At 38.5% G+C, this 15,043-nt stretch overlaps 1 protein-coding gene across 2 annotated transcripts in view; it reads right to left on the bottom strand.

The window, feature by feature from the left end:
- Positions 1-15,043, bottom strand: part of TWF2 (twinfilin actin binding protein 2) — a 609,681-nt gene that overhangs the window by 61,304 nt on the left and 533,334 nt on the right. Inside the window, exon 1 of one of the 2 annotated variants that reach the window (XM_053721089.1) lies at positions 11,902-12,135. The exons of the other annotated variant lie outside the window; for it this stretch is intronic. Coding sequence (XP_053577064.1) covers positions 11,902-11,998 — 97 coding nt within the window. The 5' untranslated portion in view covers positions 11,999-12,135. Of the gene's footprint in view, positions 1-11,901; positions 12,136-15,043 lie in introns of those variants that run through there. 2 annotated transcript variants of the gene reach the window in all.

Raw genomic sequence — 15,043 nt, 5'->3', positions numbered from 1 at the left:
ATTTACTTCTATTAACATTTTTTCTTTGTTCTCTTGATATCTTTTGTTGAAAAGCACTAGATATCAGACATATTTCTTGCCATGTAGTACTCAAGATGCCTACCTAGGTATCTCTTCTACACAGAATACCATGGGAATGAAGCAAAATTGATAACAGAAGTAAATTGGAAACTTTTTTAAAAGGGTGTGTTCTGTTCGAATCACAAAATAACTTTTTTGGGGTTTCATATCCCTTTATACTCACCGACTTCTACAATTTTTTAGGATATTGCCAAAATCTGTATTTATTCAGAGAAACAATGATCTATGAATCTGACATCAACAAAACAAGGCAAATTGTTTTCAGCCAGATGACCATTATTGTGATCATCAAATGACAACTGTAGGGACATACATCTTTTATACGTTGTAAACTAAAGAAAGAATATGTATGAAGCTGTAAAACACATCTGTTGGATTTTCTACTTAGGCATAAACTCCCAGTCTAGAGAGGTGGCTCAGTAATTCCTGTTTAACCCCCTGTGTTGGTGGAATGTGGTTTCATCAGTGCACATGAGAAAGGGCAGATGACCCAGTATTCATTTCATTGCCTGTTTGTTCCCTAGAGCTAACCCGGTTGCACACATCTCTAGGTAGCATTAGCCAACGTGTTTATCACATTCATCTCTGCTATTCTAAGCAGGCACATTCCAGATTCTAAAACATTTTCCATGAGCTGTTTTTTCTGGCTTTGCTTTCAGGCAGCACAGTATCATATGGGCTCTCTATTCTACTGATGTGACACTGTACGCAGCTCTCTACACAACTTTATTTCAAGTAAAAGTAAATCTGCATTCTGTAGAACTTGCACGCTTATTTGTGCGAAGAGATGCTCTAACAAAGTGATATGTCACAGGTCAAGGGGTCTATTTACGATAGTGCGGACTGACATGATATGATGTAGCGTATCATGTCCGCCGCACATCGATAAATGCCGACAGCAGACGCTGTCGGCATTTATCATTGCACCAGCAGTTCTTGTGAACTGCTGGTGCAATGCCGCCCCCTGCAGATTCACAGACAATTGGCCGCTAGCAGGGGGTGTCAATCAACCCGATCGTATTCGATCGGGTTGATTTCTGTTTGCTGCCTCAGAGCAGGCGGACAGGTTATGGAGCAGCGGTCTTTAGACTACTGCTTCATAACATCTGTTTCCGGCGAACCTTTCCCGTATGGAGCTTGATAAATTGACCCCCAAGTGTTGATATATATTTTCCCAGACAGAAGCTGATTGTTAATAGAATGCATAGGTTCAGACAGTGAGACGCTTAAACCCAAATTAAGGTTTCAAAGGGGAACAATCAGCTTAATAACTCATTTCTAACTAAGTCTTGAAAAAAACTTTGAATATCAAGTAGTTTAGCAATCTTTTTATGGTATAAAACTGAAAGAGCAGAAATTCGGTCCTTGGGCCCCTAGATGTCTCAGCATCACTGGAAAATGTAGTTCCAAACATCTGGGGGCCCAAGGTTGCTGATCCCTGCTTTAGAGAGCTAAAAGATAAACCCTTGTCTAAACCTTCTTGTAAAAATTGCAGAATTCTGGAGAAAAAAAAATGCCAATTAAAACTATGTTTTTCAAAATAAAAAATAAAGACCTTACAAATTTTGTGATAGATCTTCCTTGTGAAATTTTTATCACAGGCTTTGAGAAACCTTGCTATGTCGATATTATGCGTTACATCTTTAAGCCGTCAAGTTGAGAGATTTGAGATCCTGATGATAAAATGGACCTTGAAATAGAAGGTTGTGATGAAGAGACCACAGAGGCAGAGCAGGCGCTCTAAGGATTACTGGTGATAGCTCCTGCTTTATTCAAGCTATCACTCTTGGAAGCAGAACAGTTGGAGGAAAAATGTTTTCCAGGCAAAGGGCCAAGGAGCCATTAGATTATCTACAGCCATTCTTCTGAGAAGAGGAGGAGCTTTGGTACCTACAATGGTATGCAAAAGTTTAGGCACCCTTGACAATTTCCATGATTTTCATTTATAAATAATTGGGTGTTTGGATCAGCAATTTCATTTTGATCTATCAAATAACTGAAGGACACAGTAATATTTCAGTAGTGAAATTAGGTTTATTGGATTAACAGAAAATGTGCAATATGCATCAAAAAGAAATTAGACAGGTGCATAAATTTGGGTACCCCAACAGAAATATTGTATCAATATTTATTAGAGCCTCCTTTAGCAGAAATAACAGCCTTTAGATGCTTCCTATAGCCTGTAATGAATGTCTGGATTCTGGATTAAGGTATTTTGGACCATTCCTCCTTGCAAAACATCTCCTGTTCAGTTAGGTTTGATGGTTGCGGAGCATGGACAGCCCGCTTCAAATTACCCCACAGATTTTCAATGATATTCAGATCTGGGGACTGGGATGGCCATTTCAGAACATTGTACTTGTTCACCTGTGTAAATGCCAGAGTAGATTTTGAGCAGTGTTTTGGGTCGTTGTCTTCTTGAAATATCCAGCCCCGGCGTAACTTCAACTTTGTGACTGATTCCTCAACATTATTCTCAAGTATCTGCTGATATTGAGTGGAATCCATGCGACCCTCAACTTTAACAAGATTCCCCAGTACCGGCACTGGCCACACAGCCCCACAGCATGATGGAACATCCACCAAATTTTTCTGTGGGTAGCAAGTGTTTGTCTTGGAACGCTGTGTTATTTTGCCGCCATGCATAATGCCCCTTGTTATGACCAAATAACTCAATCTTTGTTTCATCAGTCCACAGCACCTTCTTCCAAAATGAAGCTGGCTTGTACAAATGTGCGTTTGCATACCTCAAGCGACTCTGTTTGTGGTGTGTATGCAGAAAAGGCTTCTTCCGCATCACTCTCCTATACAGCTTCTCCTTGTGCAAAGTGGGCTGAATTGTTGAACGATGCACAGTGACACCATCTGCAGCAAGATGATGTTGTAGGTCTTTGGAGGTGGTCAGTGGGCTGTTTTTGACTGTTCTCACCATCCTTTGCCTCTCAGATATTTTACTTGGCCTGCCACTTCTGGCCTTAACAAGAACTGTGCCTGTGGTCTTCCATTTCCTATGTTCCTCACAGTGGACTCTGACAGCTTAAATCTCTGCAATAGCTTTTTGAAGCCTTCCCATAAACAATAATGTTGAACAATCTTTGTTTTCAGGTCATTTGAGAGTTGTTTTGAGGCCCCCATGTTGACACTCTTCAGAGGAGAGTCAAAGAGAACAACTTGCAATTGGCCACCTTAAATACCCTTTCTCATGATTGGATGCACCTGTCTATGAAGTTCAAGGCTTAATGGGCTCACCAAACCAATTGTGTGTTCCAATTAATCAGTGCTAGGTACTAGGTAGTTACAGGTATTAAAATCAACAAAATGACAAGGGTGCCCAAATTTATGCACCTGTCTAATTTCGTTTGGATGCATATTGCACATTTTCTGTTAATCCAATAAACCTCATTTCACGAATGAAATATTACTGTGTCCTTTAGTTATTAGATGGATCAAAATGAAATTGCTGATCCAAACACCCAATTATTTATAAATAAAAATCATGGAAATTGTCAGGGGTGCCTAAACTTTTGCATACAACTGTATATTGCCAAAGGAACAAAAACAATTAGGAGCCCTACCCTTCCACTTTGATCTCTTGTCCAGTCAATGTAGAAATAATAGAATCTTGACCAGGACCAAATAGAATCTTTCCCTGAAAGGGAAGAGTCAAAAGTATGGTTTTAGAAACCATGTCAGCAAACCAAGATTTCAGCTATAAGGACCTTCTAGTCAAAACAGCTAGTGCCTTATTTTAAGAATTAATCTTGATAATGACAACAATTGCATCACAAATTAATGCATTAGCTGACCTAATCAATCCTCATCCATAGATCCATCTGAAATCTGATCAGACAAACTATCATACCAAAGAGAAGCGACTGCTGCTGCACAAAAGGTTATACTAACACCTGGTCTGAATAAGAAACCTGCTTGCTGAAAAGCCTTTCTATGGAAGGACTCTAATTTCCTGTCTATATGATCTTTGAAAGAAGTACTGTCCTTCAAAGAAATTGTAGTTCACTTTTCCAAGGTAGAAATTGCTACAAACTAGTAGATGATAATAGAAACAGCTGGGTAATAAGGCCTAGCACATTCCTTGGCAATTATCTCTGTGATTGCATCTGGAACAGGAAAAACATCAGAAGCTCTAGCAGCAGGCTTGAAAATTAAATCCAATTATTTAATTGACTCCAGTTTAGGATCTTGTACTCCTATTGAACATAAAACTTTCTTCAGTAATGTAAGACTACGAATATGTTTAATTTAAACATGACAGAAGATGTATCTGAGTCTTGTTTAGTGACAGACTCATCAGAATTATCTTCACCCTCAGAAGGCATATCTGAGGATTCTGACTGACTCCCTTAAAAGATCTTTAGTTGATTTAGGCTTTAGCGAAAAGATTAGGGAGATAAATCTACAGTAGGTTGATTGTCAGACTTAGATCTTTTACGCTTACTTATAGGAAGCATGGCCCCCAACATTTCAGAGACAGTGGAGTCAAAAATCCTTAAAACCTGTAGCTAAATCTGATGAACTCCATTGTATGGAACAAACAGAGGGAGGACAGATTCCTTTAGAGGCAAGCACAACACTAGATAGATTTGCATTCAACAGGTGATCCATGCAAGAATTGCAAAGTTGTGCTGGTTGTACAACAATTGCCAGTTTGAACAATACACATTTAAGCGGGCTCCCAAGAAGAGGCGGGAAGATAGCATGAGAAAAAAAACTTAACCCCTGTGCCGCCAAATTCTTCTCATTCCCCTTACAGCCTCCCTGATCTAAGAAGCGCATTAAAAGTTGGTAAATAAGGAGCTGAGCAGGAGGTGAATGGTATGTGCTATGTGCTGCAAATGTAGAGATCAGGATCTCGAAAAGGAGAGCTGAGCACGCTATGCGATGCAAGAGAAAATACCTTTATCCTCTAAAGTAAAAGTATAAAATAAAATACACTAAAAATCCCCAAAATTTGTTAAATGAATAAAAATACAAATTTATGAGTGGAGTAAAAAATCTGACATCAGTCACCTAGAGGTTCCATAGCCCATACACATGTTTCCACATATAGAAAGTCCTATACAGACAAAAAATAAAAGTGGTGTAAACTTTTTAAAACCTTTATCCCCTGGCTATGTGTACTTTGTCAAATTGTACCTGCTAATAGCCTGTGGGCTATGTGTAAGCAATCAGTGAAATAGTATCACAGCAGATGATCACTATAAGAAGAATCTTAATGACCCAACAGAAGGAGGCTAAGGGACTGTTCACTGTGACTGTTCACTGAGGCTTGTGAGTAACTCCATCACCGGGAGTAATTGTGTCACTACCCTATACTTCAATATCCCCTTTGTCTTCCAGTAGCAGCCTGAGGGGGGAAATGGGCCTCAAATCGTTCTGAGGACCCCTCTCAACGAAGAATCCGGAGCAACTTAATTCTTCACCTTCCTCCTGGGAGGCAAATATTAGACTGACTAATTAGTGAAGTGGGAGAGATAGAATACTCTTGGAGTTCTGGGGAATTTTTGCCTCCTAGAGGCCAGGAGTTGAAACCCAGAAGTAATGGATTTGTGGACTCTCACCACTTAAAGAAAAAAAACTGTATTCAAACTAAAAAAATATTTGTGTATTAAATTTTATTTAAAGGGTTCAGTCTAAGGCAAAAATGGTATGCTCTAATGCATTACTAAACTGGAGTCGGTAATGCACAAATTATATGCTTTATGTCATCAACCACCACAGAAGCACTAAAAAACAAAGGTAAAGTCCTGATTGGGAGCTACAAGCATTGCGGCTTCCAAACAGGCATACAGAAAGAGAAGTGCTTTACCATGGACGAACAACAGCTCAGTAGCTTGTTCTATGGCGAGTTACCGCCTAGGAACAGCTTCTTTTAGCCCAAGAAGAACATGATAAATGGGGCTATAATTAGCAAAGGAAAGGGACACTAAGCACCTAGGGCTGGATTACAAGTGGCGCGCTATTTAGCACTCCCGCTCGGCATAAACTTCACTAGAGGTAATTGTTTTGTGAGAGTATTACAAGTTGAAAGTAAAAAGTTTGCTTGTGAGCAAAACCCAACGAGCGCAAACTAAAGGACTTCGCAATATAGTGACTGTACTAACTTTTCCCCTTAGAAGTCAATGTAGAGCGCAGAAGAAAATACGTAACACCTATCGATAATTTTTATTCTATATATATATATATATATATATATATATATATTATATATATGTGTGTGTATGTCTATTCCTATAGATATATAGGTATAGACAGTGCTTTTCAAAAAAAAAAAAAGTGCAGTTTCTCATTGATTATTGATTGATATATTGTGCTCAGTAACTTTAAGAAAAGCAAAGGGACAATGTTATTTACAATGCTTGATGTATTTTGCACCCCTGTCTTGAGTATTTACATGATCATTACAAATAGATGACAGAGGTGGTGGTACTCAGTACTGGTGAGCCTTGGGTATAGATATCTATTTTCAATTAACATTATCACAAACATATAGAAATATATATTTAATAATAAAAATTAAAAAAAAAAATACGTGAAGAACATAGGAATGTAAAATGTGTGTAAAGCACATCTGGTTTTGTGCTTTAGGTCTAACACTGTGTCATTAAAATATTAAATAAATATTAATAATAATTATTAAAAAGAATTATAGATACTGCAAGAATATATATATATATTCTATGGATAATTTCTTATTTACAGTATCTATAATAATTTGTAATATTTTTTTTTTTAAATATTTTATATTTAATATTTTTATAACGCAATGTAAGATTATTCATTCTTCATGTGCGCTAACCCGACATTGCGTTAGAATTAAATCGCTAACACCAAAGTGCATTATGCATATTTTACATTACTATGTCCTTCACATAGAAAAAAATACTTTTTATTATTAAATATATATTTCTATGTATATACTGTATGTGATACTGTTGATGTAAAATAGATAGGAATAGATATACATAAGTATAGGTATATACAAATATATATAGAAAAATGTATTTACAATAAAAATTACATTAACCTGTATGTGAAGAACAATAGAACGTGAAATATGTACAGTAAATAAACAGCAAAACACATAAATACATATGTAAAACGGCCAAAAACTGAAAAGAAAAACACTTTATTTTCTTTTAAAGATTTTTGGTTTTGGTTGGTGGATGCGTTTTTTTTATGATACAAGCAGGCATTATCCAATGCATGCAAACCAGGAAGGAGCAGCAGAATAGAATGACAGTTTCTCTCAGGTTGTCAGTGGAAGACTGTGATATGTTCTATCCAACCAGCATTCTTAGTGGGAGGGAGGGAAGTGAAAGGGTATTTTTTTATTTATTGCAGAGCTGTTCAGAGGCTCAGATCTATGGAAGAACTGAAGGAGACTATGGACAGATACATCCTGTGGTTTTGTCACAGTAGCAGCATAGCAATGCTGGTAGTACCGATACTTTTCTTTAAGTGGGTCAGTCACACATAATGTTTGTGTAACACTGGCCAAAGGTTGTGACCCAAACAATCGAAACAGACTGCCAACAGCCACTGATGTATTTGTGGCTCCTGTAGTAGCTGCTGGGGAAGAATGGGTCTGCAGCAGCATTTATTCCAGACAAAGTTGTATTCAGTTGTCACTCAAGAGGTAAATACTATCTGGCAGACTTAGAACTCTGTAACGAAATCTTAAAAAAGATAAATGTAAATGTAGAGTGAGCAGTGGACAACTGATCTATGGGGACATCTATTCAAAGTGCGTACTGATCAGTGATCATAGGCCCTCAACAACTTTACTTACTTAATACAGAGATTATTTCTCTGCATTTTTTTTTTATTAAAAAGAAATGGTTGCTGCCTGCAGAAACTATTTTAAAATATTATTAAAAAAGATAACTGAGTACAGCTTAAGAACAAATAAACTCAAACTGGAAAAGTAAAACTTATAGTGCAAAGCCAGCAATCAAAAGGGTAAAATTAAAGTGGGCATGTGAGAGTGTTTTTGCAGTGATGGTGAAACTGGTTGTTGGTTGACGCAATAACATGGTGTGGTAATGAGATTGTGTGGACACAGTAAAATGGTTGATGCAATAACATGGTGTTACTGACACTGCATGAGTGACACTACATTGCACTTGTCAATCAACAAGTATGTGTGGTATGGAAAATGAGTATATGTATGTATGTGACTGTGTACTGTGTTGTATTTGTTCTTTGTTTTAATCATTTGTAACCTAAATAGAAAGTACAACAGCAACATCTAATCCTTGAACATTGCTAATCCTTCAGCAAAAGATATCAAGAGAATGAAGCAAATTAAACAATAGAAGGAAAATGGAAAGTTGCTTACATTTTTATGTTGTATCTGAAGAATCATAAAATATATTTTTTTATTTCACCATGGAACCCAAATATTTTATTTCATGATTCAGATAGAGCATACATTTGTAGCAACTTTTCTTTTCATTTCTATTATCAATTCTGCTTTATTATCTTGGTATACTTTGTTGAAGGTGCAGCAATGCACTACTTGGAGGGAGCTAGCTGAACTCATCGTTAAGCTAATGTCAATAGGCATAAATGTGCTGCCACCAATCATCCGCTAGCAGTGGCGTATTTAGGTTTTGTGCTGCCCTAGGCACTCAGAAAAGTTGGAAGGGAGAAGAGTAAAGGGGGAGGGAAATAATGAAGTGAAAGAAGGGAGCAAGGGAGGGAGTTGAGAGAAAGAAGGGAGGGAGTTGAGAGAAAGAAGGGAGGGACGGAGGGAAAGAAAGAACGGAGGGAGTTGAGGGAGGAAGTGAGTTGAGGGTGGAAGGGAGGAAAAAAGGGAAAGAAGAGAGAGAAGAGGAAGGGAGGGAAAGAAGAATACACTTTGAAAAAATCACTGCCCTTCACATGCAACAACATACAGCAATTACCATCATTCAAGTAATGAAACTTTTTAAGTGTCCGTTTACTATTTACTCCGTCGGTTCATGAATGCAGAGAAACTAGCTATTAGAGTTTATGATTAGACATCACAAGCTGATCTACTGTAAACAGTACACAGACGCATCCAGTATGTTAGTTACTAACAGGGATAGGCAAGGTGTCCGTACACAGACACTGGTGTCCTTGACTAGCTCTTGCAGTGTCCACCACAACCTTAGTATATCTTTTCTTTCTGATTAAATAATAGGAAGAAAAAAAAATATGTAGTGTGAATAAAGTTAGTGGCTTGTCAAGAGACTGCTAGCAATATTGGGTGATAAGTTATGGAATAAATAAAGCCTGAGTGAAATACTGGATGTGTATCTGCATCTGTATAATAACACCCAGCTCTATACAAAGACACAGTAGTGACACTGGCACATGTGTATAGCCAGACAAGGGCTGCTTATAGGGTCAGTGGTATCTGCATAAGTATAATTATACCCAGCGCTATATAATGACACAGTAGTGACACTGGCACATGGGTATAGCCAGAGGAGGGTTGGTTATAGGATCAGTGGTATCTGCATCAGTATAATAACACCAAGCACTATACAAAGACACAATAGTGACACTGGCTCATGGGTATAGCCAGAGGAGGGCTTGTTATAGGATCAGTGGTATCTGCATCAGTATAATAACACCAAGCACTATACAAAGACACAATAGTGACACTGGCTCATGGGTATAGCCAGAGGAGGGCTTGTTATAGGATCAGTGGTATCTGCATCAGTATAATAACACCAAGCACTATACAATAATGTTTTTAATTTCAAATATACCTTCGTGTCCTTCACTAATGTCTGTACTTTGGAAAATGTCCACCACAGTCTTTGTCTGTGCCTATCCCTGGTTACAAGGACCTGCAATAAGCACTGCGCTCGCAGACCCACCACAGCTGACAAGGGGAGGCAGCATATCAGCACAAGGTCTTCTCCTCCAGCCACACCTTGTAAGCATATCCCCGGGCAAGTTTCTCACCAAGAATGCTTCCACTGCAAAAATGCCGGAGGGTCTAAATGAAGCAACGGTTTAAAGGAGCACTGCCTGTGAATAGCGACCTTAATCAGCGCACGTGCCTTGTCTTCTCTGTAAAAGCCTGCACTTTATCGCTCACTGTATTGTATGCTGGCTTTTAGAGAGAGGATAGGGCAGATGTGCTGCCCCTCCCAAATCTGCTGCCCTAAGCACCAGCCTTGTTGGCCTAGGCCATAATACGCCCCTCTCCGCTAGCTCTCTTCCTGGCTGCTTCTGATCCTCAGGATACCTGTAGGTATGATTTTCAACAAAGGATACCAAGAAAAAAATGCAAATTAGATCAAATAAATTGGAAAAATGTTTAAAAGTGCATTCTCTATCTGAATCATGAATTAAAAAAATGGTTTCATGTCGTTTTAAGAATAGACACTTCCAGTATAGTAACATATACCAGTAGTTACTTTAACGTTTTAGTTTTACCAAAAATGCAATGCACAAAAATGAGATATATAAATAAAAGAATATAGAATGAAAAACATTACAGCTAATACAGCTGATTACAGATTCAGATAAAGAAAATGGCAAGAATCTGTACTGTAGCTGAAAAATAAATATTTTAGTTGGAAATAAAAATTTCAAATGAATTTCGTTTGAAATGAATGCAACCTTGAACGTAAATGAACTAAAATGAAAATGTTAAATTTAAGAAAAAAAATTAATAAATTACTGACAATAAATTTTCTAACAAACTGAATTTTTTTCCCATGCACATCTCTAGTTTACACCCCCCTGATCCAACATCTGATCAGCACCGATCAATCCTTTCACCGATAAATGTAAATAAGCAATGGAGGAGGGTGATCTGTTCTAACTGAAAAGCATACAAACATTTATTCATCAAAAAATAAAAAGAAAAGCTGACTGCAGCCAGTGATCTAACTACTTTATTAATCTGAAAACACATGAAACTGTATAAACAGTGTATTTGTGGTATTCCCGGTATTGTGCTATGGAATATACCGGTGCACTAAAACAAATGGATGAAATTGTTCTGAACCACTCTTCAGGCTTGCCGGAAACAGAAGTTATAAAGCAGCGGTCTAAAGACCGCTGCTCCATAACTTGTCCGCCTGCTCTGAGGCGGCGGACAGAAATCAACCCGATCAAATACGATTGGGTTGATTGACACTCCCTGCTAGCGCCGCGAATCTGCAGGGTGCTGGCCATGAATCTGCCGCGATTGGCCGCGAATCTGCAGGGTGCTGCATTGCACCAGCAGTTCACAAGAACTGCTGCTGCAATGATAAATGCCAACAGCGTATGCTGTGTTCGGCATTTATTGATGTGCAGCGGACATGATACGCTACTTCGTATCATGTTCGCTCGCACATTGTTAAATATGCCCCCATATGTGTATATTACAATAGAACATGACAAATCCCAGAAGACACTGGGCCTGGATCCTAGAATTTTACTGAACACAGCTCCTGAACACATCTAGTGAACCAATGACAAGAGGCTTATATGTACAGCCACCAATCACAGCTATGTATTGCTGCTCCTGAGCCTACCTAGCTATGCTTTTCAACCAAGGATACAAATAGAACAACGATTATTAGATAATAGAAGTAAATCAGAAAGTTGTTAAAAATATGTCATCTGATCAAGAAATTAATTAATTTTTACTGTATTGTCCTTTTAAAATCCATGGTTGGCTCTTCAATGCTCTTATGGGCTACCCCGTTGTGATTTCACTTTGGCAATCTCTATATTACAGTTGCTAATGTAGGCTTTACACTTACACACAATGCGCCTCTCTTCCCCCCCCAATGAACTCTCATTCAACCGTCTTTAACAACTCACCTTCTTCAATGATGACTTTTATGAGCCGGATAGATCCATTACGAGCTTTTTTTAAAAAATCCTTAAGTTCTGGTGTAACAGCAAGAACTAAAAACATAGCAGTGAGTACACTTAAGAAAAAAAAAATAATAATAAAAAAGGGATAAATCCGCAATCAAGTTGCACTTGAGTGATTAAAGCTCGGAAGCAAAATCTGACTGTGCGACTGGGCTCAGCTACAAGGGGTGAATACTGTATGAGAGCATGTGCTAAACTTGATCACTGTCCGGCCAGCATTAACTCCCAAATATAGAAAAGGGCTTCAGAAGGGGGGAGCTGGAACTAAAGTGACTGTATATAACACAGATCAGCACAGTGAGTCATTTAGTAGATGTAACCCTTTCAGTAATAAAGCTGCTGACAATCAATGAGTTAAAACTATTTACCAGAATAAGACTTTTCTTTCACTTCATTTTACCACCAATCCCTTAGGTTTTTTTTTCTCCTTTTAATTAAGAATTTTCAAAAATGTTACAGAAGATAAATATAAAAAGAAAGAAAATAGAAAAAAAAGGGGGGGGATTACTAGCTGTCAAGAAAAGGAAGAGGACCCTTTTATTTAACAGAAATTTGTCTCTTTTTTTTTCCTTTTAAAAGGTTTGTTTCATTCATATTCATTTAGTTACTTTAAAGGGACATGAAACCCAAAATTTTTCTTTCACGATTCAGATAGAGAATACAATTTTAAACAACTTTTTCAATTTACTTCTATTATTTAATTTGCTTCCTTCTTTTGTTACCCTTTGCTGAAAGGTCTATCTAGGCAAGCTCAGGAGCAGCAGAGAACCTAGGTTCTAGCTGTTGATTGGTGGCTGAATATATATATATATATCTATATCTATATATATATATATATCGATTGTGATTGGCTCACCCATAAGTTCAGTTAGAAACCATTAGTGCATTGCTGCTTCTTCAACAAATTATACCAAGAGAATGAAACAAATCATATAATAGAAGTAAAATTAGAAAGTTGTTTAAAATTGTATTTTCTATCTGAATCATGAAAGAAAAAATGTGTGTTTCATGTCACTTTAAAGGGGCACTTAATGTTCCTTTTATTTAATATGTACTAAAACCATTGTGATAGGTTTCACATCCCAGTACGTGCATGTTTAGTTGGCATGACACACAGCCGATTAGATCAGTTTTTTTTTTTTTTTTTTTTACAGAGACAGCAGCTGATACAGCCAACCAGAGGCTGTACCACCCACCTCATAGGAAGTAAGCGTTGCTGACTCCTGCACTCTGCTTTAGTTTTTCTATGACAGGTATTGCAGCACTACATGTGATTTGGTAGCTCTGAAAAAAACATAATTTATGCTTACCTGATAAATTCCTTTCTCCTGTAGTGTAGTCAGTCCACGGGTCATCCATTACTTATGGGATATTAACTCCTCCCCAACAGGAAGTGCAAGAGGATCACCCAAGCAGAGCTGCTATATAGCTCCTCCCCTCTACGTCACACCCAGTCATTCGACCGAGAACCAAACGAGAAAGGAGAAACTATAGGGTGCAGTGGTGACTGGAGTATAATTTAAAATTTAGACCTGCTATAAAAAACAGGACGGGCCGTGGACTGACTACACTACAGGAGAAAGGAATTTATCAGGTAAGCATAAATTATGTTTTCTCCTGTTAAGTGTAGTCAGTCCACGGGTCATCCATTACTTATGGGATACCAATACCAAAGCTAAAGTACACGGATGACGGGAGGGACAGGCAGGATCTTTATACGGAAGGAACCACTGCCTGAAGAACCTTTCTCCCAAAAACAGCCTCCGAAGAAGCAAAAGTGTCAAATTTGTAAAATTTGGAAAAAGTATGAAGAGAAGACCAAGTTGCAGCCTTGCAAATCTGTTCAACAGAGGCCTCATTCTTAAAGGCCCAAGTGGAAGCCACAGCTCTAGTAGAATGAGCTGTAATCCTTTCAGGAGGTTGCTGTCCAGCAGTCTCATAGGCTAAACGTATTATGCTACGAAGCCAAAAGGATAGAGAGGTAGCAGATGCTTTTTGACCTCTCCTCTGTCCAGAATAAACGACAAACAGGGAAGAAGTTTGGCGAAAATCTTTAGTTGCCTGTAAATAAAATTTCAGGGCACGGACTACGTCCAGATTGTGCAGAAGTCTTTCCTTCTTTGAAGAAGGGTTAGGGCACAATGATGGAACAACAATCTCTTGATTGATATTCTTGTTAGTGACTACCTTAGGTAAGAACCCAGGTTTAGTACGCAGAACTACCTTATCTGAATGAAAAATCAGATAAGGAGAATCACAATGTAAGGCTGATAACTCAGAGACTCTACGAGCCGAGGAAATAGCCATTAAAAACAGAACTTTCCAAGATAACAGCTTGATATCAATGGAATGAAGGGGTTCAAACGGAACACCCTGTAAAACGTTAAGAACTAAGTTTAAGCTCCACGGTGGAGCTACAGTCTTAAACACAGGCTTAATCCTAGCCAAAGCCTGACAAAAAGCCTGAACGTCTGGAACTTCTGACAGACGTTTGTGTAAAAGGATGGACAGAGCTGAGATCTGTCCCTTTAAAGAACTTGCAGATAAACCCTTTTCTAAACCCTCTTGTAGAAAAGACAATATCCTAGGAATCCTAACCTTACTCCATGAGTAACTCTTGGATTCGCACCAGTGTAAGTATTTACGCCATATCTTATGGTAAATCTTCCTGGTAACAGGTTTCCTAGCCTGTATTAAGGTATCGATTACTGACTCCGAAAATCCACGCTTTGATAAAATCAAGCGTTCAATTTCCATGCAGTCAGCTTCAGAGAAATTAGATTTTGATGTTTGAAAGGACCCTGAATCAGAAGGTCCTGTCTCAGAGGCAGAGACCAAGGTGGACAGGATGACATGTCCACTAGATCTGCATACCAGGTCCTGCGTGGCCACGCAGGCGCTATTAGAATCACCGATGCTTTCTCCTGTTTGATCCTGGCAATCAAACGAGGAAGCATAGGGAAGGGTGGAAACACATAAGCCATCCCGAAGGTCCAAGGTGCTGTCAAAGCATCTACCAGGACCGCTCCCGGGTCCCTGGACCTGGACCCGTAACAAGGAAGCTTGGCGTTCTGGCGAGACGCCA

This window comes from Bombina bombina, chromosome 7 (genome assembly GCF_027579735.1).
Source record: "Bombina bombina isolate aBomBom1 chromosome 7, aBomBom1.pri, whole genome shotgun sequence".
Taxonomy (NCBI): Eukaryota; Metazoa; Chordata; class Amphibia; order Anura; family Bombinatoridae; genus Bombina; species Bombina bombina.
The sequence above is the reverse complement of the archived record's forward strand: the minus strand, read 5'-3'. Positions and strand labels throughout refer to the sequence as shown.